Genomic DNA, 26,312 nt, shown 5'->3' on the forward strand with positions numbered 1-26,312 from the left:
CCCATAGAACTGTGCTGTCTAATACGGCAGTCATTAGCCACATGTGGCCATTTAAATTATTAAAATTAATTAAAATTAATTAAAATTTAAAATTCCTCACTCACACTAGCCACTGGTGGCTATCCTATTGGATACTGTAGACATAGAACATTTCCATTATCACAGAAAGTTCTACTGGAAGTGCTGCCTTAGAATTCTCAAGAATTCTTAACTGCTCCTCTGTCTCTCTTTTGCTCTTGCTCTCAGTCTTTCTTTCTCTCTCTCCCCACCCCTAAACCAAGTGCAGGGATTGTCTTATTATTAGTGACTTATAATGGTGCTTTTGAACAAGAAGATGCTGGGTACTTTGGGTGACTAGCACCATCTCACTTTCCTTTCTTTTAAATTCCTGAGCTATTGTTTACTAATACATTCTTTTATTCCTATTTCTAACTGAAGCTGAATGTTACTTGGGTAGAAAGCCTAATTGCTTTCTTTTCTAGGTCCTTAAACCCTTTGCTAATGGTTCGGTCTGAGAGTTCCCAAAGCCAGGGTTCTAGGAGAGTTTGGCATGTCTGAACAGCTGAACTACGAGATAATGGAGTAGTTCCAGCGGGGTGTGGGAGCAGGGCATTCTCTCAATAAAAGAGCTCCCCTCTCTGTACACATGGCCAGTTAATTGGCCATTCTGGGAAAGCATGGATGGGGAGGGGGGGCTTCTGAGAATCGCCAGTGACAGTTAAGTGGCCTTTTGTTGATGTCCTCTGCTGAACAACTTTGTTGGATTTAGTCTCTGCCTCTCCTCCACCTCCTGCAGGTTTTCTATTAGATTCATCATTTACCATTCAGGCATCATCTTTCACTTTCTCCTTCTAATATGACTGCTTTGTGTGCTGGCCTCTGCTTTATTCCTACTGTTCCCACACTGTAAAGGGGGCTGTGTGGGGCTTCAGCAGCACTGAGAAATTGACTCTGCTCTCTGTTGAGAACTATAATAATGACTGCAGTGACCTTCATGTATAGCAGAAAATGCACTACCTATCCTGGCATAATGGTGACCACCTGAAGATAGAGAAAAAGGACTCTTCACTGAATTCTTTCTCATAGAATAGACATTTCCTTTGTTCCCCTCTCCATTTTCTTCTCTCCCCTTCTCTCCACTGCAACTGGAGTCCTGAGCTAAGATGCAGCTGTGACTAAGAGCTAATGCTTTGAGATAATGACATTATATTTTGCAGGCTTTGCCAAGCCAATTCACCCAAGTTGTCTCATCTAATACCCCCCAAAAATCCTGTGAAGTAGGGAGGAGAGATTTTATTAACCCCATTTGACTGATGAGTAAATTGAGACTTAGAGAGATGAGGTCAATTGCCCCAGACCTTTTAGACAGGAAGTGAGCACCCGGCTCTGTGTCTAAACACGGCATTGTTTCAATGGTGTCCACATCCTTATGTGCAAGGAGGATACGTGTGAGTGGATGGGGAGGGAGAAGGAGCACAGAGAAAAGAGTAGGAAGAGGGAGGAAAGGAGTGGTTTCCTTGGGCCTCTGGCTTCTCTCATCTTTCTCTGGAGATGGAGGATTTGATGTTCACGAGAGGCTGGCCCAGCAAACCTCTGGGGAGGAAAACAGCTAAAGGCCTTGTCTTCCTCTTTCCCTCCCCTCCTCCCCTTCTCAGGAGAAGACTCACCTAGAAGTGGGGAGGGGCGCCCCAGCTCTCCAAGACCTGGCGTGTGGGAATCCCACACACGGTCTCCCCAGAGAGAGCCTAACGCAGATTCTCGGGTCTGGCCTGTCGGCCTTTAGGTGCTCTGCTGTCCTGAGGCCTGACCATGCCCGTGCACGAGGAAAACCCCTGAAGTTCGCCTGGAGGAAGAAGCATGCAGGGCTTCCCCGGAGGAAGTGCAGGGCGAGGGCTGTCCCCTGTGGACAGACAGACGCTTCTGGTCTGCAGCTTTATCCTGGCGGCAGCTTTGGGCCAAATGAATTTCACAGGGTGAGTGGCTGCTCCTTAGTGGGAGGGAGGATTGCTGGGAGCCAGGTGACCGGGTGGCCCAGCGGGACCTGATCAAGGTGAAGGGATTCAGGATTTCAGTTCCCATCCTGAACCCGCTTCCAACTCCGTCACCTCTCAGTTTCATGCGCGAGGGCAGGACACGCAGCTGTATTATTGTCCCTCCCCCAACCTAGAGTTCTTAGTCTGGGCTTCAAGGGTAAGCTTTCAGGGCTCCAAGAATTCCCTGAAATCATATGTAAAATTTTTTGTGTATCTACTTTTTTTCTGGAGGAAGTGTTTGTAACTTTTCTCTGATTCTTAAAAGAGTTATAACCCCCCAAAGACTATGTACTCCTAACGTATGGGTGTGGTATTGTCTACCTTTGAGTAAAAATAAGTATGAGTATTATATACCCTCTACAGACATGATTTCTCAGCTTCCCAAAGATCCCGCAAGGTAACCACTCCATAGTATCGCCATAGTAGAGAAGAGGAGACACAAGCTTAGAGAGGGGGTTCATCATCCAGGGTATCAGAGCCGGTCAGGGAGGGAGCCATCGCTATCCCAGGCTCAGACCCCAGAGGTCACACTGCAGGCTGCTCAGTTATATGACCTCCCCACCCCTCCAGAGGGACGGGAAGGAGCTCAGCTTCCCCCTCTGAGGTAGTTTGAGATTGATCTCTTCCATGTCCTGCGGCTCTTGGGAGGAGGCAGGAGAGGGCACAGGGTTGGGGCAGACATGGCCTTGGGCCCTTGTATGAAGAGAACATGGGGCCCCGACTCCCTGTATCTATTCCTTTCTGTCCTTTATTCCTTTTGTTCTCCCACCCTCCTCCATCCCCCACATTCCTTTCCCATCCTGTTTCCCCTGTCTTAGCATTGGGCTCATCAGCGGCACTGACAGGCTTTTTTTTATTTAGTCCCCTGTGTGGTCTGTCCTTGGGGCTGGAGAGACCACTGGTCCTGGGCTAAAGGGCTTCCGTGCTTCCCAGGGCTACAAGTCTTCTGCTCAGGGGTCCTCTAGCCTCCCAGCTGTCCTGCCAGGTCCCCACAGCCTGGCCTCTTTTCCACTCTGCCTCTTCCAAGCAGCACAGTCTTCCAGGAATCCCTCTGAGCAGCTCCCTCCACCCTCTCTGTGTCTTTCCAGTGACCAGGTTCTTCGAGTCCTGGCTAAAAATGAGAAGCAGCTTTCACTTCTCAGGGATCTGGAGGGCCTGAAGCCCCAGAAGGTGAGGACTCCACAGGGCTTGGGGACGAGTTCTCTCCTCCCTCACAGCGGCCTGCACCTTTGGCTCCATGTCCTGCTTCCCCCACCCCAAACCTGCCCTCTGGGTGTATCTGCCAAAGATCACAGCACTGTGGAAAAATCAAATGTGGCTCCTCTTCAGAAGAGGTTGGGAACACTCACCTGGAAGGTTGGGTGGCCCTTCTTGGCTTTCCCCTCTGTCCTGTAGGGGGGCTGCTCTGAAAATGGCTGGAATGTCCTGAAGCCACACGAGAAGTACATGTATCTCTGGGTGGTATGCCATGCAGCATGCAGACTGGACACATCTGTTTCCCAATTGGAATGGCTTAGCTTGGCAAACCTGTGTTTTATTTGGGTTCGTCCCTGTCAGCCTGAGCATTGGTTTCTGAGAACATTTGTCCTCAGCAAGTATTCCACAAAGCAAAGCATTTTCTTCAATAATAGAAGGGTTTTGTTTGAGGGCTGTTGAAACAACCTGATATTTCTGGATGTGGCCCAAAGCCCACGTTCCTATTCGTTTGAGTGCCCTTATCAACCAGGACTCAGAAAACTTTATAATAATTCTCTCCATTTCACAAACTGAAAAATAGACATGGCAGTCGGATGGCACAGGGATCCAGGTCAGGCCTCTCCTACCCCTTCGGGGTTTAGGGGCAGTGACGTCTCCCTCTTCTCACCAGGATTCTTGCCCATGTTAACGTCCCAGGTGATGAGCCGTCTCACCTTTAGAGATTATTTTGGGCTCTTTGGATCCAGGCGAAGTTACATTGTGTGAGTGAGGCTGGGAGATGAGGTGCTTAGCATCAGGGAAGGAAACGCAGTGACTTAGGGATTTTGTTTGTCCCTGTCTTGCTGCTCGGCCTTAGGGGTTTCATTTTGGAACTGGGGCCCTTTCAACTGTATAAGAGAAGAACATCTGGCCCTCCAGGGTGCCTACAGGATTGTGTGATAAACATGCCCGTTTTTCTCTCCTTTGTGATCAAGGTGGACTTCTGGCGTGGCCCAGCCAGGCCCAGCCTTCCTGTGGATATGAGGGTTCCTTTCTCTGCACTGAAGGACATCAAAGCTTACCTGGAGTCTCATGGCCTTGCTTACAGCATCATGATAAAGGACATCCAGGTGAGGTCCTGCCCCAGCGCTGCGGCTGGGGTCTCACCTTCATATCCTGTTTTGGTTTGGGCCCAACATGGAGAAAGAACATCCAGGGCTAAAATGGATGTTTTCTTTCTGGAGTTTCATCTGCATTTTTGGAAGGAATGAAACCTCACACTTCTCAAGGAAAATTTAAATCTAAGACAGAGTTCATAAGTCATAGTATGGTAATGGCAGGGTAGCTTGTGGAGTCCTCTTTTTTTTTTTAATTAAAATTAAAAAAAATTTTTTTATACAATTTTAAAGGTTACTTTCCATTTACAGTTATAACAAAATATTGGCTATATTCCTTGTGTTGTACAATACATCCTTGAGCCTGTCTTACACCCAACAGTTTGTACCTCCCACTCCCCAACCCCTATATTGCCCCTCCTCCCCCCACTGTTAACCACTAGTTTGTTCTCTATACCTGTGAGTCTGCTTCTCTTTTGTTATATTCACTAGTTTGTTGTGTTTTTAAGATTACTTGTGGTGTCTTCTTATGGAGGAATTTGTAGTTCATGGCAAAGGAGGAGACGGGGGAGAAGGGAGACAGGAGGAAATAGCTCAGGTCTTTTCTGGGCACCGTGGGGAGGGAGGCAGCTCTCCTGGATGGCTCCTTTTGCTCTTCTGACTGCTCCCTCCTGTGTCTGTTGTGTCTCAGCCATTTGATAGCAGGGGATTCCTTCACTCCAGAGAGGCAGGAAGAGGTGAGAGAAGCCGAGTGTGAGCCCTGCTGCGGTTTCCTTCCCCCCACCTCCACTGCAGGACTCTCAGTACTGGGCGCCTCTCCCAGGCAGGATTCTGCCAGGCAGCATTCAGCTTTGGGAGAAGCAGCTGCAGGCCTGCCCTTGGGGAGGGCGAAGGGAGACTTCATCCCAGGCACCCCATTCTCCCCACCCTCACTTGTTGCTGCACCTTACAGCGTCTTTTCTGAATGTCGTGAAATTCTATTTTAATTGTTCTGTCTGCAAGGATATCCCAAGGAGTCTCTTTCCTAAAACGATTCTTTCGGGCATCACTGGGTTAGACCTCTCTGGCTGCACCCCTCCGCAGATGCTGTCGTGTACCTGTAGATTTGTATCCACATAGACTCCTGCCCAGCCACATTGTACTGCAGCTAATCTCCTCTGAGGGCTCTGCGTGTGGGAATACACAGTCCCCAGAGCGCACACACTTGACACCACATGCCATTAGGTGCATTCCTTCCCATGTAAGCACGGGGCTGGGGCGCTGCGGTCCATTCAAAGACCTTTCTTCCTCCTCAGGCACATCTGTTTCCCGCTCAACATTTCCCTAATTAAATCCCCCACAAACAAAAATGGGAAAACTCCCACAGACAAGAGAGGCTACCACATCAAAAGACTTAGTGCTCAATTCTCATTTTTCGCCCTTGCCTGCATTTTGAAGTTTGCATTTCCCTAATTCTGCCCTGCCCTGGAGACCCTGCAGCATTTGGCAAACAGATATGAAGAGGTCTCTGAAAATTTTCTGTTGATTTCTGCATATCAGGAATGGACCCAGAGGCACCTGTGAGTCTCCCCCCCTTCACCGGCTCCTCTGGAACTGTCCTCTCCTGTCATCCCCGGCACTGGATTCCCTTCGCCGGCGGGGAACGGGGAGCTTTTCACGCCCTCTCAGTAAAATGCCCTCGACTCTGGGCCCTAACCCAGTCTGGCAGGATTTTCACCAACACCTTGCTCTGTGTGCAATGCATCAAGCTCTGATTGTTATACTTGAGATCACATTTTGGCTCCCAGGGAGCTGGGGCTGGGAGGAGGCTGCTGTGTGGAGTTGATGTGTGGTGATGATGGGGGAAGGTGTCGAGGAGGAGGGAAGCTCAGAGGTGCTAACAGGAGGGAAGGGCTTTGCACCACTCAGGTTGTTGGCCTCCAGTCTCATGTTTTAGTTATCGACGCACAGACCTGATTGCTTTCTGTCTTCTGGATCGCCTCACCCCAGTGTCTGGCATAGCGTCTCCTGCATGGTGGGCCCTCAGCCACTGTGTGCTGAATGAATCGCTCTATTGGCAGGTTCAGGAGGAGCATGCCCGGAGAGAGACCTGACTGATATGCTGGTCTGTGTCTCCAGAGCCCCCTCCCCTGAGCCCCTCAAGGGGCAGAATCATTTGCCTTATCTATCTTTATATCCCAGCACCTACCAGAGGGCCTGCCACTTAGGCGGGGCTTAGTAAATGTCAGTTGACTTAATGGACATGAGAAGGAGAGGGAAGAGGAGAGAATATGCTTGCTTGTTAGTACCAGGCTGAGAGAAAGTGTGAAAAAACTTGGTGCCAGCTTTTACTTTGGCCAGAGGCGCTGGAGACTTTTGAGGAAGGGAAGTGCCCCCCTGCCACTCCTGCCTTGTGATCAGAGGGATGCTTGAGATGAGCTTATTCATTCCACCCACAGATACAGAGATACCTACTGTGTGCTGGGTATTGGGCAAGGCACTGGAAAAACAAAGATAAAAAAATCTAGTCACTGGATCCAGGGGCGCTTGAGTGCTGTGGGGATGGGGGAGTTGAGGGGAGTAAATCAGTGATGACAATGGAGTGGATGATGCGCTGATGGAGTGGAGCAGGTTGCTATGGGAGCGAGTACAAGAGGCACTGCACGTCGCTCTGAGGCTCCGAGAAGGCGGTAATTACGGTGTGGCTGAAGAGCAGGAGACGGGGGGCCGGGGAGGGGAAGGGGCCTATGATTGGCACTGAGGCCAGACCAGAGCACAAAGGGCATCCTCCACCAGGTGAACAAGTCAAGATAAAATCCCGAAAACCGTGGGGGAGCCATCGGAGGGCTCTGACATGATCAGATTTGCATTTTAAGAAAAATCCCTCTGACAGTGACAATGTTGACAATGTTGAGCTGGGGACAGGAACAAGGAGAGACTGACAGACAGGAGGGTGGTGAGGAAATTGCAGTGGGCCAGGGAAGAAATTATCTGATTCCGAGTGCGCTGTATTTGCATTTAATTTTTCTTCACCTCCTCATTCTTTTCAGCCCTTTGGTTTTTTTTTTTTTTTTTCCCTGGGATGAGTCACCATGGAAAAGCTTCACTTGAGCAATCAGCTCTGTGGATTTTAATGGCTTTTTTCTGATTACAAAATTAATAAATATTCATGGTAGATAATTTGGAAAATAGGGGAAAGCACAAAGGAGAAAACAAAAATCACCCATGCTCCGAGCATGCTCTAGAGCAAAATACAATTTAGTGTAAATAAAACTTCGCCAATTTTCCCCTCTCCCCTGGATCATTCCCATTAGCATACAAATATAGAGTTATTTCTCTCATCTTAAAAAGGTCCTCTCTTGATCCTTTCCCCCACCTCCAGCTATCACCCCATTTCTCCTCTTCCTCATGGAGCAAAACTCCTGGAAATATTGACTGTACTTACCATCTCCATCCCTCTCCTCGGGTGGACTGTCCACCCCTTGCTTCACCTCAACTGCCCTTGACAATGTCACACACAGCTCCTAGGTCCAACTCAGCAGTCAGCTCTGAGTGTGCAGTGTCCTGTTCTTTCATCTTTCAGCCTGACTGGTCACTCTCCTCTCTGGAACACGTCTCTCCTTCTGGCTTCTATGACACTATACTCTCCTGGGTTGTCCCATCTTACTGGCTGCTCCTTTGCATGTTGTTTCCCTGTTTCCCAGCTCTGTCCTTCGACCTCTCCTCTATCCCCTCATCCAGGATGATGGCATTGAATACCTTCAACCTCCTGAATACTCCCATATTTATAGCTCCAGCCAGACTTATATATCTGACCTGAACTCCAGACTGACGTATCTGACCATCTACTTGGCATTTCCACCTAGGTGTCTAATGGGCATAGCAAACTTCACAGGTACAAACCTAGCTCCCCTGGCCACTCCCTGGCCTGCTCCTCCATAGCCTTCCCCAACTCAGGAAATGGCAGTGCCATCCTCCCGTCACTCAGACAAGAAACCTGGAGTCATCCTTGACTCTTTTCTCACATCCCACAGACAGTCCATTAGCAAATCCTATCAGCTCTCCCTTCAAAATATATCTTACCACATCCTATTCTATCACCACGGGTCGACACCCCATCAGCCTTCACCTGGATTATTCTGGTAGTTTCCTAACTGTTCCCCCTGATTCCACCCTTGCCTCCTTATTGCCTAGCCTCAAAACAGCAGAGGTGACCTTTAAAAATATGCAAGTCCTATTATGTCACTCGTCTGCTTAAAACCCTCAGTGTCTCCCCACCTCATTCAGAGTAAAACCCAAAGTCCTTAAGACTGCTGTAAGGCTCTACACGATCCAAGCCCCACCCCACGTCACTGGCCATTCTCCCCTTGCTCACTCTGCTCCAGGCACTGGAACCTGCTTGATGTTCCTCCAGCTTGCCTGACCTATTCCTGCTTCAGTGCCCTTGACTAGGATCATACTTCAGGGCCTTTGCACTTGCTGGTCCTTGTAGCTGGAATGCTGCTTCTACAGATATCGGCATGGCTTATTCCCGCACTACTTTCAAAACTTGATTCACGTATCAACTTTTCACCCTATTTTGAGTTGTACCCTTCTCTTCCCACACTCCCCCAGTTCCCGCCCTCACTTTTCTCCTTGGCACGTACAGCCTTCTAATATCCTATATGATTTACTTATTTGTCTTATTTATTGTCTGTCTCCCCTACCAGACTGTAAGCTCCATGAGGGCAGGCAATTTTGTTTTGTTGGCTGCCATATCTTTAGTGCCCAGTGTGTGCTTCACAAACACTGGTCTGCTGAGTAGAAGAGATTAAAAAGTGGGAAAGGTGTTGGCTGGGGTGGGGGTGGGTGGCAGCTCTAAAGAGGAGAGGAAGACAGGAATAGGCAAGGAAAGGAAGGAATCATGGGTAAGGCCCTGAGGGAGAGCCAGAGTCTGGCTGCACAGGGGTAGGGGGCTGAGGAGGGTTGGGGCTAGGGGCTGGGAGACAGGGACAGCAGAAGGACTAGGCCCCTCTGTTGGTCCCAGGGAGGGGCAGGGGCTGCCTGACTCACCCAAGTGACCACTAATGGGGGTCACCTGCTGTCCAAGTCCTGCAGACACCACTTCTCCCTGGAGGAACCCAGATTTCGTGGTCATGCCCTGTAATGATTATTCCACCACAGAGTCCTGGAGTCACCCAAGAGTTACTGTTGTTGTCCTGTCACTGTCATCATCATCATAGCTGGCATTTACTACATGCTAGGCAATGTTCTAAGCATTTTACATGTATTCACCTTCTAATCCTCACAAGAACACTTCAAGTATGTGTGAAAGTACATGGTAACATGACCCCCATTTTATGAAGGTGCAGAGAATTTCCTAATTTAGGAGACTGAGGCACAGAGAGCTTAGTAATTTGCCCAAGTTAGTGACAACATCAGGATTTAATCTGAGACAGCCTGGCTCCAGGCCCTGGACTCTTTACTCTTGTGCCGTCTGCCTTCTCAAGCGGTGTCATTGTTGTTCGTATGGCGTTTTAGCTTTGCCTTTTGGGCAGGGAAGCCCCGGTTCGGTCTTGAACTCTGAGGGGTCCATTCTAACAGCCCCAGATCTGTACCCCCTCCCCCCATCCAAACGTAGGCATGGCGTGTAACTGCCACCAGCCATGCAGCTGCCACTGCAAATGTCAGGCCTGGAAGAGGAGGCCAAGGATGCTTGAGGAGAGGTGACAGCCCTCCTCACAGAGCGGGCATTAGAGCCCAGCTCCTGCCCGCCACCACTGTTTCTGGGAACTTCGTCCATTTTACGTCTGTGGTTGGAGTGAGCTGTGAATGCAGATTCCCCTCAGGCGTCATCTTCACGTTTGGGGCCCACGGGTCCCCCAGCCCCCCATCTTGGAGGTGCTGTTCTTAATGTCCCCATCCTTCCTTGCTCCTGTCATAAATTAATTTACACCGAGGTGTTACTTTCCCTGTCAGCTTACGGCTTCCAGGGAGGCAAATGGCTTACTTCTGAGTCTTTTTTTTCTCTGAGAAGCCTGACAGGGCTGCAATTAGGCAAGCCTGCGGCAAGTCTGCATTCTTAGTTCTCCCATCCCCTTCCCTCAGCCCTGTGAAGGGAGCAAACATCTGCGTATTTTTCAGGCCAGGGTAGATTAATGTTCCTGGAATCGAGGGCCCAGCTGTGTGGGCTGAGCATTCCCAATTTGTAAGCGGGTGTCATATCCATTCACAAGGCTGTGAGCGTGTTTGGAAAGTTATTTGCAGTTTGGTGCCGACTTCCCATTTGCCTCCAAGCTGTCATGTGGAACAAAGGACAGTCTTATGGGAACTCTCTTCCTGTGGGTGTCCCTGAGCTGTGGGGAAAGAACTGGGTCCTCCGGTCCTATCTTCCCAATTTTTCTTCCCTCTCCTCCACCTTCACTCACCACCTCCATCCCTAGAAAGTTAGATGTATGGGCCCTTTAGCTTTATGGCGCTGGGGCCCTGACTCCGGGCGCGTTGGCCTGACCTGCTCTCTGCTCTGCAGCTGCTCACCGCAGCTGGTCATGCCCGGCCCACAGTGAGGGACACACATTGGTCATGGAGGCTGCTGAGATTTCCGTTGATTTTCTGGGAAGAAGACAGATTTCCTTTGTTAGAGCTTCCCAGGCTGGTGCCTGTGCCAGTGAGGATCAGGGCTCCTCCAGCCATCTCTAACTAAACCAGCAATCCCAGCTTTGCCCAAGTGGGAACGTCCCCAGCCCAGCCAGTTCAGCTGGAGAACATTGCAATTACAAATGCCTAGCGTGTAGTTGGTGCTCAAAAAGAAAATGAAATGAGCCCCAAACATTGACTTCCACTCCCATTTAAAAATCTGTGAACTTGAGGGTTGTGAGCAAGCTGACAGGGGCGGTGGGGTGAGTGTGTCATCTGGTAGTGGCCTCCGCTGCAGCGGGGCGGGGCGGGGTGTCTCTTCCAGCCCTGGGACTGAAGGCGCCATGGCTGCTGCTTTATTTTTAGCCATTTGGGTATTTTGTCTTTGTTTTAGTATTATTTATTCATTTAGAAGATTTTACTTATTGAAGTAGTGTGAGCACGTTGCCAAATTGCAAAAATAGAGAAAAGGAAAAATTCCTTGAAATCATAATCTTTCTCTCCTAACAGGCATGTTAGCATTTTGGGGTTTTTTTTTTGGCATTTTACTGTGTTGTTTCCCTATGCTTGGGGTATTGCCTTTTCATTATTTTAAAGCACTTTTAAATTACAAGAATAGTATGATGGACTTTTCACCTGTTGTTCATATTTTATACGTGTGCTTACTCTTTCTCTATGTACACACACACACACACACACACACATATAGACATGTGTATGTGTGTGTGTGTGTGTGTGTGTGTGTGAGATTCTTATTAGCTTTTAGTTTTGATAGCTAGCTGGCCTTAAGGAACATAATGTTAGAAACTAGGATATTTGGGTGTTTATCTCACCTCTGCCCCTTGTTAGCTTTGCTATTAAGTCTCTTTACCTCTCTAATTTGCTTTTTCTCTAAAACATGCATAGTTCATTCTTGCCCTGTCATCAGGTCATCTGACCAGATCAACCGAGGTGATGAGTATACAGATGCTTGGTTAAACTAAAAGACTCTGGCCTGCATAAAAAGAAATGAAATGGAGGTGTTTGTAATGAGGTGGATGGAGTTAGAGTCTGTCATACAGAGTGAAGTAAGTCAGAAAGAGAAAAACAAATACAGTATGCTAACACATATATATGGAATCTAAGGGAAAAAAAAAAAAAAAACAGGTCATGAAGAACCTAGTGGCAAGATGGGAATAAAGACACAGACCTACTAGAGAATGGACTTGAGGATATGGGGAGGGGGAGGGGTGAGATGTGACAGGGTGAGAGAGTGTCATGGACATATATACACTACCAAATGTAAAATAGATAACTAGTGGGAAGCAGCCGCATAGCACAGGGAGATCAGCTTGGTGCTTTGTGACCACCTAGAGGGGTGGGATGGGGAGGGTGGGAGGGAGGGAGATGCAAGAGGGAAGAGATATGGGAATATATGTATATGTGTAACTGATTCACTTTGTTGTAAAGCAGAAGCTAGCACACCATTGTAAAGCAATTATACTTCAATAAAGATGTTTAAAAAAAAAAAAAAAAAAAAAAAAAGACTCTGGCCTGAAGCAAGGCATTATCAGGATTTACTTGTGACCCAGAGGTGCAAACCAGAGTGACTCTGGGTTGACGGCCTCTGCTTTCCCAGCACCCCTGTGGCAAAGGGGCCCAGGCACCTCCCATGCTGCACAGGCAGGGCTGAGTCTTGGGGTGCTTCGGTCCCTGGGTGTCAATGTAAGGGTATGAGCTTAGGGTGAAGGGCACCTGCCCACCTCACTGAGTCCCGAGCTGGGAAAAATGCCCCAGGATGATGTGGGAGGTCAATTCAACCCAGGCACTGTACTGCCCTCTCTGTGGGAAGTACCACGTGAGGATTGTGTGCCAACTCCAACTCCAAATTGCCACTCAAGGAAGGACATTGCTTTGGCTCACCTGTACTTGTGTTTAAGAGGCAGTTAAGATGGTGAGTGACAGACTGTTGGCACATTAATTATAATGATTTGGACTGGCTCTTCTAATGGCTTGGACATCAACTGTCTGGGCTACTTCCTGGGGCAGAGTGCATGCTGTGGGTCAGGGGAGCCCTCTGCTCCCCCAGGGGTCAGTGTACATAGCTCAGCTTGGGCTTTGGCTCAACAGAGGGTTCACAGAGGACAAAAGCAATGTTGGCAGTGGCCCATGAGCATCTTTTCCAAGACACTTTTATTACATTTTATCCTCTTGAGATGGGCAAGGCAAGTCCCAATTTTCAAGCTGAGGAAACCAAGATCAAGGTTCCACAGCAAGTTAGTGGCAATGGCACACTTAGAACCAAGTTCTCCAGACTCCTTGTCCTGTGCTTATCTGGGAAATGGCGGCATGAATGCCAGCTTGCCAAGCGGAAGAATCATCCAGCAACCTGGCATCTCCTCCTTTTGCGCAGTTCACACTCACAGCGGCTCATTCTCCGATGTCGATGCTGTCTTTGTGCAGCCAGCTGAGGCAGGGCTCAGAAGAGACATGCCTGGCCCAGCCTCCTCTTCCCTTCCTAGGTGCTGCTGGACGAGGAGAGAGAAGCCATGGCGAAATCCCGCCGGCTGGAGCGCAGCACCAGTAGCTTCAGTTACTCCTCGTATCACACCCTGGAGGAGGTGGGTCTGCCGGGTCAGGCTCTGGACTCTGTTGTCCTCTTGAGCCCTCAGGGTCTCCAGCCTCAGGACTCTGGGGTCTACAGGAGACCGTGAGCTGACGCTTGGGGAGTTCAGAGCACACACTGGGCGACAGGAAGTAGACAGCTCAAGGAGGTTCAGAAGCCAGGATTCAGACAGAGGGGACTGTGGCTCAACAGTGCAGTCCACAGCAGGCGTGGGACCGGAGTAATGGGTCTACGAGGTGGAACACTAGAGCAGGGATCCAGCACCGGCCAGAACAGAGCAGGTAGAGGCACCGTCCTATCTGACATTCTGGCTAGGGATCCAGGGGTCTTAACCTCTGCACGACCATTCCTGTGTTAAGTGACCCCAGCTGTGAGTGCTAGAGCATAGAGGGACAGGAAGCTAGGCATGTTAGAGAGCCATTTTGTAGAATTAAACAGAGTTCCTTCAGCTGGAGAAAATTTATGATTACAGTTACAGCCATCGAGGGCAGGCATGACTGATTGTGACTTGTTTATAAAGGTAGAATATGCAAGAAAAGCACAGAGACGCCCAGTCGAGAAAGAAACTCTAGGCACACATCCTATTTCCATGTAAAGGATGACATTATTGATATTGTCCATCTATTATTATCATTATCACTCTCCCCCTTTCACGAAGTCCGTTAATAGAGGATCCATTTTCTTTCATATATTTGTTAATTTAATTATATATTGGAAGAATAAGAGAATGAATTAGTATATTCCATTAGTATTTATTGATGTCAGAGATAAATAATCCTGCCTTCAAGAGGCTTAGAATCTAAAAGGGTCAGGATGACTAAAAACAACACTGCAAGGACTATGAGATCTGTCAAATGGATTGAAGGGGCCAATAAAATGGAAGCAAGAGAAACTTCCAACCAGAGAGAGCCTTGCAGGCTGACCCTGGGGACTGAGTAGGCTCAGCACATGCTGCTCTTCCAGGCAAGGCTTAGGAAGAGCCTGGGAATCCAGGCTAACCACAGCTCCTGCCTTAGACCCAAGGTAGTCTTTGATTTTTGTGATACGTTTAGATCCTCAAGGGAGGTGGGAAAGCATTAAAGAGGGTGGGATGGGGCAAGGAGAATACTCAGAGTGATCCTGGGGTTTGCCCCCTCCCTGCTTAACTGCCCATCTGAGAAACTTCATTCCTTTCAGATATATACCTGGATCGACAACTTTGTAACTGAGCATTCAGATATTGTCTCAAAAATTCAGATTGGCCACAGCTTTGAAAATCGGTCCATTCTTGTTCTGAAGGTAAAAGCTAGCAGTGTTGACCACTAGACTGTACAGTGAGTGCCTCTGGCATAAGTTGAGTTCATATGGGGTTGTGGCTGGGTGGGAGTTTTAGAGAGAGAGATGTGTACACTCTTGTCCCGAGGTGACCCACAAGCTTTGGGATGGTGGTGTTCAGGGACCCACCCTTGTAGGTGTGGACAGGTGGTAGTGCAGTGACCTGGCACGTCTGGGTCAGGAATCTGGTAGGAGGGTTGCTAAGGAGATGGAACTGCAGAGTGGCAGTCATCACCTTGGACTTGGGATGTGAGTGTGAGTGAGTCAGCATTCTTCCTGTTACCTCAGTTGCTTCATCTGTTCAATGGGAAGAGCGGTACCCAGAGGCTTCATTTACAACAACTGAGGTCATCTGGCTCAGGCAGCCCCACAGATAGGCCTGAGTCTATGAGGACACCTTTCAGCCCTTCACAGGGGCCACTGGAAACAGAGCTCGAGTAAAATTGGCAGCAGCAATGCCCTTGGCCATGAAGGAGGCAGGATGGGTGACAGTGTGGAGCCTACGGGAAAATGATTCTTTGTATGTGCCCTAAAGGGCACTCAGGAGCGTGGACCACGCAGGGCATTTGACATCCAGCTCTCAGAGAAGACAGGCACTGCAGTCCTCAACAATGCCCTGGGAGACTCTTCTGAAGGGTCAAGTGGTCTCATCTAGCTCGGGACTTGACTTCGCCTGTGCCTGCTTTGATTTCCCTTAAGGGCTGTCTGTGTTCCCTCTTTAATGTTGTCTAAGACCTTGCTACTCAGTGTGGTACTTGGACCAGCAGCAGCAGCATTCCTGGGAGCTTGTTAGAAACTCCCAGCCTCACACCCCTTTCCAGAGCTACTGAATCAGAATCTGCATTTTACTAAGCTCCCCGGAGGATTCATGTGCCCTTGAAAGTTTGAGAAGCAGTATTCTAAAATACTTTCAAACCTGGGAAATTCTGTGCCTTTGGCTGGATCACTTTGCTCTCCAAGAGCATCACTGTGTCTCCAGGGCACCCCCACACGTGTGCACTTTCTATGGGCTCATGCACAGGTACCTCCACCTACAGCCCCCTTCTCAGGAACATGGGACCGCTCCAGGCAGTGAGGATACATCTGGGGCCTCCTTCCAGGCAGTCTAGGGACAGCCCTGTAGCTGTTTTTGTTCAAACTTGTATGGGGCCTGGTGCTTTTCCCCAGTTCAGCACTGGAGGTTCTCAGCGCCCAGCCATCTGGATCGACACTGGAATCCACTCCCGGGAGTGGATCACCCATGCCACCGGCATCTGGACTGCCAGGAAGGTCAGCACGGACCATGGGGGCTGGGCTGGGGGGTGGGGGCTGCTCAACTATTTAAGGGCACCTCCAGTTGAAAACTTATTCATGGTTCTCCTAACCCGGGGCGCTGTCTACGCTCCTGCCCTATGGAACAGCTGCCATGTGCTCTGGCCTTTTGCAGCACAGAGCCCCCAGCTGTCCTCTGCCTTCTAGTTGTTTAAAATCCAAGCCTTTGGTTCTGCACAAGGCTGAACCTGATGACTGATGCCACCCCTGCCTGCAGCCACTGGCTGTACAGATGTCCTGCTCTGCTTCGGAGGAGAGCCCGGCAGGGCCTCCTGTCCCTCACCCTATCCCCACCCTGCCCTTTCTTGCAGATTGTCAATGAATATGGCAAAGACCGCATCGTGACAGACGTACTGAACGCCATGGACATCTTCATGGAGATTGTCTCCAACCCTGATGGGTTTGCTTATACCCACAGCATGGTGAGAGTACCTGAGAGGGAGGGGGTCAAGGATCAGGGGTCAGCTCTGGGGGAATGAAGGAAAGGTCACTGTGGCTTTGGGATGCTTGGCTGAGTTTCCCTAGGGGCAAGCCCCTCGGGGGCTCCTTGCAGAGTCTCACTGAGGCAGGCGGGCTGCTCAGGTGCTGTAGCTGCAGCTCTTGCCCTTCAGCCTCCCTCTTGCTGCCCAGGGAAGGCCACTGTTGATTGGCTGTGCTTGGGCCTCTCTCCATACCCATGTTTAACCTCATAATACCCCAGGTTTAACCACAAAGCATCTGATCTGCAGCCTTGGCCCAGCCCCATGCCAGCCCCATCCAGCCCTAGAGATTCCTTCCTTTTGCCCCTCCCTGGCCTGCCGGACCCCCCTTCCTAGACCAGGATGTCAGAGGCTCCCACCCAGGAATGGGCCCAGTGAATGAGGTCACCTGCCCTGCGCTTTTTCAGAACCGCTTGTGGCGGAAGAACAAGTCCAGCAGACCCGGAATCTTCTGCATTGGTGTGGATCTTAACAGGAACTGGAAGTCAGGCTTTGGAGGTACTGCAGTCTGCTACACCCGGGGGCAGGGCTAGAGAGGACTTGGTTCCTGGCACGTCTCCCACACAGTCAGATTATGTTGACTCATAACTGGGGAGGCAAAGCAGTTAGCTAATGCAGGTGAGTCATGGCCAGGGACAGGCAGGCACATGCCTAGGATTGGCCATGAGGTATGGGGAGAGGTTGCATATGTCTGTTAAATGTATACATATGCTAAGCCTTCATGGGAAACAGCTCCTTGCATGGGGACTAACTGCAAGGGTCAGATCCTAAATATGGCAGAGAAAGGCTTAAGGAGGTCCAAAGTAGTCTTGCTCATTGTTCAAAACCCAGAATTTGTGGTGCCCCACCCAAATATCTCTAGCCCTTCCTTGAATGGAGCATGCCACAAGAAAATGCCTCCAAGTGCATTCCCTGAGACCTGTGACCCAAATTTTGCCCTCTGGGGAGGCCAGAACAAAGGTTCAAACATAGAATAAGCTAGTTCCTTATCATTAACACTGACTTGAGCCTGGCTTTTATTTTTGGCCCAATTACTTTGTGACCCTGGGCTGTTGGACGGTTGTTTACCTGCAGGGTTGTATGGTTCAAAGGAGGGGTAGGCAGCTTCCTCCTGAGTTCCCTTGGTGTTCTTCCTGATTATCTCCCTTGCCACGCGAGGGGCTTAGGGACTAGATGGGGAAACTGAGGCTTCCAGAAAGCCCAGAGATGAGTATGTGGACCCTGGGAATGCAGCAATTTGATGGTTGGGGTGCTGGGTCTAACCAGGAAAGTCTCCAAAACAGAGGGGTATATGGGTACAGCCCTCGGCCCCCAGATACTGCTCCCACACTATACTGGGGGATCAGGGTTTGGCTCCACAGGAGACGATGCCATGATGTTGGCTGCTCCTACCCCTTCGCCATGCTGTTGAAAAGCAGATCTGCAGATGGGAGGTCAAGCCAACGAGATAGAACATTCTAGATCTGGATGCCCATTGCTTTGAAAATCTGATTTGGGTCTGTTCTCACTGAAAAATAAGGACAGCTCTGAAGCATCCAGAGCGAGGCCACCAGCCCACAGTGTAGGGGGTTGCCTGAGAGTCTGGGGCTGTGTTTTAGCTGCTTGTGTAAGGGAACACAGCCACATACAATTAGGTGTTTCCACCTCCAAATAACCAGACGTTTGCCCCCCAAGAGGGCATCCACATGGGCCCCTCAGATCTGGCTGAAGGGAGTGCCCACGTACCCTGAGACAGACTGGCTAGAAGAAAGACAAATTATCTCTTAAAGAAAATAACTTTTGTGAGTTTCACCACAGGAAAAAGACATCAGTATATATATATATATTATATATATATATATATATATATATATATATATATATATATATATATACACAATGTAAAAAAAAAAATATGTGGGAAAAAAAGCCCAGAGGGGACAAAAAGCTCCCATAATCCCACTACCCAAAGATTACTGCTTTTAATAATTTACCATCTCCTTCCAGCGAGTTCCCCTTGCTACAAATTACATTTTTAGAGAAGGAAAAATAAATAGCTAATGAATCCATTAGCAGGTACTTGTGAAACAGGCAGGCTCAGAGGACGTTGACTGTGAACGTCAGAGGCAGACAGCTAATTCCCATTTGGTCAGGGGAAGATTAGTTTATTCTGCTTAGCTCAAACCAGAACTAACGGCCTGAAGTGTTTCTCCATATTTGGGCAAAGCCACCTGGTCGTTGGCAGGGGAACCACTTTCCATGCGTGGGCTGCAAACGCAGACAAAGCTTGCAGCCTCCCTGGCTCTGCTCATCTGTTGCTATTTGTCATTCATCAAGTGTAGCAGGTGCAGAGGCTCCCAGCAGACACAACAAACAGGGCCACTGTTAGCTGGGCCAGCTCCAGCCTGTGAGGCTGCTCCTACCCCCTCGTTTCCTGCAGGCACATCCCCTTCTAACCAGGGTCAGTCCTCACCCTAGGCGAGGACCCGAAGACCAAGAAGAGATGCGTTCCCAGGTGACAGAATAGCCTCTGGGCCTGCCTGTGGCCAGAAATAGCGAGTGTCTGGTTAGTGACTCGGGGGAAGATTTTGTTTATGGTTTTATTATTGCCTTAATTTAATTGCTGCGTAAAGAGTGATCTGTAGATCATCCCTCCCACCGCGCCACCCTCACCTGCACCCTTGGGGAGGACCTGTTTGCTGCAGTCCTAGAGCAGCATCTGAACTGGTGGGCAAGCCTCCCAGCTCTCCGGCCAACTCACTGCCCTGGGGGGTGCTCTGGCATCCTCAGGAGGCTTCAGAAGTTGGGGCAATCCCTGGCCTCTGAGTGGGCTTCTGTGCAGTCATTTCAGGAAGGAGGAGCGAGATCAGGACCCGGGATGCTCTTTCCAGTTGTGTTCCTAACCCACAGATCTTGACCAGCCCAGCCTAGCCCTCCATGACATGGCCCTTGGGGAGGGGAGGAAAACAGAAGGGGAAGAAAAGAGTTGGGGAGCAAAGAGTCTAGTAGGAGATGGGAACAAATTAAATTTGTGAACAAAATAGAAGCACAGCTGCTCTTTGCCCTCTCTCCAACTTAGGTCCCCAAGAAGAATTTTCAAAGACTCTTTGCATCTGTGGTTCCCAGACCAGCCTTGGGCAACTGTGGTGATCTAGTCTCTCTTTTCCTCCAAGTTCATGCTGTTCTTGGGCCATGGCTATGGCAAAGCTTGAGCAGACAGTAAGTCTGAGCACTCAACTGACCCAAGCCTTTCCCATGGCAGTGGAGGGTCAGCAGAGAAGGATCAGCTCAAAGGGGTCACTGCTCATAGGGGAGGCCAGGTTGGAGACCGACTGGCAACTGCTGAGTCAGGCCTGCCTTTCTAATGGAACCACAGTCAGGACTTAACCAAAGGACAAGCCAAGGGAGCTCCCTGCAGGGCCACAGAGCTGCTGAGTCATGGTGTGGCAACACTCCTCTGACGTACTAGACTAGGGTATGAAGCAGTAACAAATATCCCTCCAAATCTCAGTGGCTTAACACAATAAAAATTTATTTTTCATGCAAACAAAGTCCAATGTGGGTAGGTGACCCTCCTTGACAGCTCTCTTCCACTGGTGACAGAGGGATCCAGGACACTTCTCCATTTAGAGTTTTTTCCTTCAAGCACACAGACAGAAGAGAGTGTCGAGAAGTCGCACTTGCTCTTAGCCTCCAACTAGAAGTGACACATCATTACTGCTCACATTCTCATTGGTCAAAAGTAGTCACATGACCTCAACCAAACTGCAAAAGAGGCTAGGAAATGTAGAGGAGTACAGTATATTTTGTGAGCATTAAGTGTCTTTCCCAAGCCTGGGAATTTGAACACTTTGGGTGCTTTGATTCTACTTCCAGGAAATGGTTCTAACAACAACCCCTGCTCAGAGACTTATCATGGGCCCTCCCCTCAGTCAGAGCCAGAAGTGGCTGCCATTGTGGACTTCATCATGTCCCACGGGAACATCAAGGCTCTGATCTCCATCCACAGCTACTCTCAGATGCTCATGTACCCCTATGGCCACTCTCTGGAGCCTGTTTCAAACCAGGAAGAGTTGGTGAGATTGGCTGCTTAGGGCTTGGGGGAGGCATCCAGCAGACTCCCAACAGGCTCCATGGTAGGGAGCGGGGGGTGGGGGGGACTTGTTCTCACATGTGATCAAGTTCAAAACTGGAGGTGCTGTGCTTCCTTCTCACAAGAGCCATCTACACCTTCAACTTCCAAGACTCTGAAGTCCCTGCTTCTCAGCAGCTGGTGAGGGTGTGGGAGTGTGGGGAGCGCCGGCATCTCACTCTCTGGATTTAATCTTGCAGTACAGTCTTGCCAAGGATGCAGTGCAGGCCCTGTATGAGGTTCATGGGATCGAGTACATTTATGGCAGCATCAGCACCACCCTCTGTGAGTGAGCCTTCCCCTGGCTGTTGCTGCTTCAGGCACCACATCCACCTGGGGTCGGGCAGGTGCAAGCTCTGCTGACTGGCAGGCCTGGTTGGCCACAGGGTTGTGCCATAGATCTAGCTGGGCTGGGCCAGAGCTGATTTCCACATTTGAATAGAAGGGTGAATGGTGGTACCCAGACACAGGCACCTGTTTCTTTGTAGCATTAATTAGTGCCTATCTCCCAATGCGTGGGTTACTGCAATGTTCCTTGAGGGTAAATATCCCAAGTCTGGTGGCCTCAAAAGCTTTCTTTTTGCCAGGGCAGAGATTGGGCTGGGTGAGCAACGTATGGCCCAGGTTGAGGCCTGGGCCAGGAAGCTTGGTGTGGTCTGGAATGGGTGGGAATTTGGCCCCCAGTGCCCACTGTCCTCTCAGGATGCCTCTGTACCTTGTGACCACACCCTATTCTTCCTTTTGGGGGCATTTCTTTGCCCTTTTGTATCCAGATGTGGCCAGTGGGATCACTGTCGACTGGGCCTATGACAGTGGCATCAAGTACTCCTTCACCTTCGAGCTCCGTGACACGGGGCACTATGGCTTCCTGCTGCCGGCCACCCAGATTATCCCCACAGCCCAGGAGACGTGGATGGCCATTCGGACCATCATGGAGCACACGCTTAATCACCCCTACTGACAATACTGCTGAGGGCAGAGCCAGAGGGTTTGTCTTCTTTCCCAAGGCCGGGGCTCCTCCTGAAACCCAAGTTATGGATCCCTTCCCCACCCCTGCCCTGACTCCTTAGGAAATAAAAACAAGTTTGAAGAGGCTTGGTGGCTTCCGGCACTGACTGCCACCCCTTTGGGCTCAGCACTGAGGAGGGGACAGGGGCCTTGGAAACGCCTCTTCACTCCTCAGGTATCCAGGCGGACAGGGGGACCAGCAGCCCTTCCCTTTTCTCCTCTTGAAATGTTCTCGGGGCCCAGAACAGATAACACACCCCGTGGAGCTACTAATATACACGCTGTCCCTTTGGTACTTACATTTTAAGATGAGCCTGGAGGGGACAGTGTTTGATCTGAAGGAGTGGATCTCCAGTGGTGGCGTTTCTGGCACCTTGAGCGAGGGGTGGGTACAGACAGGCAGCCTCCTCCTCTTCTTGCTTCATTTCCCATGCTGGGTAGGGAGTAGACGCACATTTCAGAGTCCTCCATTCAGAAGATCCCTCTCACCCTGTTAACGAAAGTGAACAAGTTACTGGTTTGTGACCTGCTCTTCTTGGGCACCCTCACAGGCTCCCTTGGTCTTGGGAGCAGAGTCGCAGCCAGTCAGAGCCAGCACAGCAAAGCACCGCACATCCAGAGAGAAGTCCTCTTTTTCCTCCTCACGATAATCATCGTGGTTGTCATGCACTGAGAAGTTAGTCTAGGCAAGGCTATTTACTTTATCTCAGGGAGAGATTCTGAGATACAAATGAGGTCCCTTCCCCCATCCTCAGGCTTCCTTGTACCTTTTGCCTTCCCCCATCACTGGGGAGCTGGGATAGTGGGTGGGTCTGTTTGCCCTGCCTTCAGGGGAAGGCAAGTACCCCCGATAACAAGAAGTCAACTGGAGAGCTGAATGGGCTTGTGTAAGTCTGAGGCAGGAAGCAAGACTTTCATTTGCAAAAGCCAGACTTTAGTAATTGTTGTTGCTAAAGGAAAGGATTGTGGATACCCATGAATTGGCCCCTGCAGGACACGGAGTGCAGGGCTTTACAGACAGGGAAGAAAGCGGGGGAAAATAGGAACAAGTCCCCCTTTCCACCCAACCTGTAGAAGAAGACAGAAGTTGGACCAGTTAACGGAAAGAGGGGATCAGTGGCGATCAAAACTCTGGGTATGGGCCATGTCCAGTATGGCGCCTGAGCCTCAGATTAACAGCGGCTGAGCAAGGGCTCTGGACAGGTGATTAGAGGCAGCCATATGGCTGGGTACACATCAGTAATGCAGCTGTTGAGAGCTCTTAGCAAAGAAGTGAGAAGGTTGGCGGGTAAGAAGGCTTAGGGTAGAGGCGAGAAGGCTTAGGGTAGAAGCAAGTAGGCTGAGCCGAGGGGCCATGCAGCCAGCAGCCATGATGGCACAGTGGGCATCAACTGGGCACGCCTGTGCCCAGGACCAGCTGTTCCATGTGGGAGGCCTGAGAAGTCAGGGAAATGAACCCCTGAAGAACCTAGATCATTTCCAGGGGAAGGGCCAGCGACAGGATGAAAGAATCCTGACTCGGGCTAGAGTTTCCCAAAAAAGATGAGTTTTTTTTAGAGCTGGAAGTGGTCTAGAATTTCCAAGCTGAAGTTTTCTGCTATTAACAGAAACCCGAGGTCATGGGCTAAGTTAGATAAATAAAGCAAGTCATACTTTTGCACACTGGAGTCTGTGATTATAACTTTTATGCCCTTTGCACAAATATTTTTATTTCATCCTCAGGGGGAGGATATTACTGGTATTAATAAGCTCATTAATAAGCTCATTAATAAGCTCAGATAAGGAGAGCGTGATTTGGAGAGGTTTTAAAGGCCACAAAAGGCCACATAGATTGAAAGTTGAGGGAGATTTGAACTTGGGTTTGTCTAACTCCAAAACCACCGTGTCACCATTTGTCCAAGCGTGGCCTGTGGCAGAATCTATAGGGAGTCATTTAACATAAAGATGTTTCGGTTCTACCCCCAGACTGAAACAGAATCTCTGGGGTGGACCCCCAAATCTACTTTTTTTACCATCTTCCCCAGAAATTCCGAGGTCCCTTAAAGGCTGAGAATCACTGATCCCTGCTTTCCTGCTTCCCAGGAGGAACACGTTCAAGTCTTCTAGGGGGAGTGGGGCTTTGGGCCTCCTACCCTCTGCCATTGTCTATTAGGGCTGAAGGTGACTACAGCAGTGGGAAGCCAGTCATCCTTCCCCAAAATATTCCCAAGGGGCTGCCTTGACCCTAGCCAAATGTAGTGTGGTCTGCAGACCACAGGCATCAGGATGACCTGGGAGCTTTTTGGAAATGCAAATTCTCAGGCCACCCCAGCCCTACTGAATCAGAGTCTCTGAGGATGGGACCCAGGTGATGCTAATGCCTAGTTGGAGAAGTATTGCCTTAGAGGCAGGAGTATCTGGACGCTGATGGGCTTCCCAGTAACAGTGAAAATAATAAACTCTTTTCTGGCACATAGTGTGCACCAGGCATGGTTCCAAGGACTCAACACATTGCCTCCTCACAGCTCTAAGAGGTAGGACTATTTTTTTTTTAATACATTTATTTATTTATTTTTAATTTTTGGCTGCATTGGGTCTTCGTTGCTGCGCGCAGGCTTTCTCTAGCTGCGGTGAGCGGGGGCCACTCTTCGTTAGGGTGTGCAGGCTTCTCATTGCAGTGGCTTCTCTTGTTGCAGAGCACGGGCTCTAGGTGCACGGGCTTCAGTAGTTGTGGCACACGGTCTCAGTAGTTGTGGCACGCGGGCTCAGTAGTCGTGGCGCACGGGCTTAGTTGCGCTGCGGCACGTGGGATCTTCCCGCACCAGAGCTCGAACCCGTGTCCCTTCCATTGGCAGGCAGATTCTTAACCACTGCACCACCAGGGAAGTCCCGAGGTAGGACTATTACTGTCCTTATTTTCAGATGAGGAAGCTCAGGCTCAGAGAGGACAGTGGCTTTTAAAAGGCACGTAGCTACTGAGTGGCAGGCCTGGGACTGGCCTGCAGGTGACCCTGAGTCATGCCCAAAGCCCTCAGGACCAGGGCCAGGAACTTGTTGCACAGATCTCTGTGCAGCCAACAGGCCCACAGAAGTTGGGGCTGAAACTGCTTTCCAGATGGGGGTCTTCTTAAAACACAATTTTTTCCTTAAAATCCTTCAGTGACTTAAAACCCGCCCAAGGCGCCGCATGGCTGGCCCTGCTATAGGCCCTAGCAGGTGGCCAGCCCTCTCTCACCTTGTTTCAACACCTCGTTCATCAGCCCCAACCTCACCAGCTTTTTCTCGGTTCCTTCAGCTCCTTCCCAACTAGAGGCCTTTGTATGTGCTGCTCCTCCTTGTCTGGAATATTGTTTCCTCTTACTCTTCCTTCGTGTGGCCCACTCCTTAAAATTTCCCCTTCAATTTCATTGCTTCACTAGTCCTTCTAGGACCACCCACTGGAAGTAGATTTATTATTTTCTTTTCCCGAGCCTTATTTCTTTCTTTGATAGCAGTGATAATAATTAATTGACTTCTTTATTTGTTATTGTCTCTACTGCTAGTTTGAGAGCCTATAAGGGGAACGACCATGTCTGGGTTATTCACTCTCACTCAGTTCCTGTCAGGCACACAGTAGGTGCTCAATATTCGTTGAAGGGGGTTGTTTCTTCTCCTCAGCCTAGTACAAATTACCACTAGGTTTAGCGTATGTGACAGAAACCCACCTTACTGTGGCTTAACCAGATCAAGGTTTTGTTTCTCTTACGGAATAAGTCGTCTGAGGTGGGCAGTGCAGGGCTAGTTCAGTGACTCCTTGATGCCCTGGGGACCCAGACCTCTCTGGCCTGTTCTGTTTTGCCACTCTGCTACCATTTTGACCCCTAGTCTGTTGCCATCATATGACTGAATTCCAGGCAAAAAAAGGGTAAGGGTAAGGGGCAAAAAAATGTGAGCCAGCTGAGTTGGCCACCCATGGGCTTAAACTTACATCTTACTGGCTGGGACTGTGTCAGGTGGCCATGCCCAGCTGCAAGAGAGGCTGGGAAGTTGCTTTATAGCTGGACACATTACTGACTCCCCGAAAAATTGGAGTTCTGCTGGTAAGGAGGAAGGGGTGGATGGATATTGGGAAGGCAGCCAGCAGCGTCTGTTGCAGCTTCTCTGATGGGAGAGAGGATTTGAAGGGGCCTTTGAATCCATTTCTTTGCTCTAGCTCATCAAGTGACTGACTTTATCATAAAGCCATAGAACTTTCCAGATGAAAGGGTCCTTTGAAAGCTTCTAATCCAACCCTTTGCAGTTATAAAGACTGGGGGCCTCCGGATCATCTAACTTACGCAAGGCCCCACATGAACCTAATGGCTGAGAGAAGCTGGGGATCGTCCTCCTAGGACTGAGGGGTCTCCTCAGCAAGCCCGGGGGGGTGATGGCTGGGGGTTTAAGCTTATCAAGTAAAAGCTCAAGACTTAGACATGCAAGTTTTGAAGATATTACAGAATAATCTCTTTTTCATAAAACTTGAACTTTTCCCCCCCATTTCTTAGGTATATAATGCTAAACAAGAATTTTTTTTTCTGCATTCTGCTTGGTTTTTTTTTCCTCCCAACA

The 26,312-nt window shown here is 49.7% G+C and overlaps 1 protein-coding gene across 2 annotated transcripts; it reads left to right on the forward strand.

Annotated features, from left to right (window-relative positions):
* The first annotated feature begins 1,857 nt into the window (after positions 1–1,857).
* CPA5 (carboxypeptidase A5) lies at positions 1,858–21,808 on the forward strand. 2 transcript variants are annotated; one of them, XM_061198054.1, is made up of 11 exons: positions 1,858–1,973; positions 3,122–3,203; positions 4,205–4,339; positions 13,420–13,518; positions 14,700–14,801; positions 16,005–16,106; positions 16,460–16,570; positions 17,035–17,125; positions 20,483–20,682; positions 20,939–21,023; positions 21,512–21,764. In XM_061198054.1, exons 1-11 carry the CDS (start codon positions 1,858–1,860, stop codon positions 21,697–21,699), a joined length of 1,311 nt encoding a protein of 436 aa, XP_061054037.1. In that variant the 3' UTR covers positions 21,700–21,764. The 2 variants fall into 2 exon arrangements, with proteins under 2 accessions (XP_061054037.1, XP_061054036.1); XM_061198053.1 differs by lacking the exon at positions 20,939–21,023 and having other exon boundaries at positions 21,512–21,808.
* The last annotated feature ends 4,504 nt before the right edge of the window (positions 21,809–26,312 follow it).

Source organism: Eubalaena glacialis, chromosome 8 (assembly GCF_028564815.1).
Source record: "Eubalaena glacialis isolate mEubGla1 chromosome 8, mEubGla1.1.hap2.+ XY, whole genome shotgun sequence".
Lineage (NCBI taxonomy): Eukaryota > Metazoa > Chordata > Mammalia > Artiodactyla > Balaenidae > Eubalaena > Eubalaena glacialis.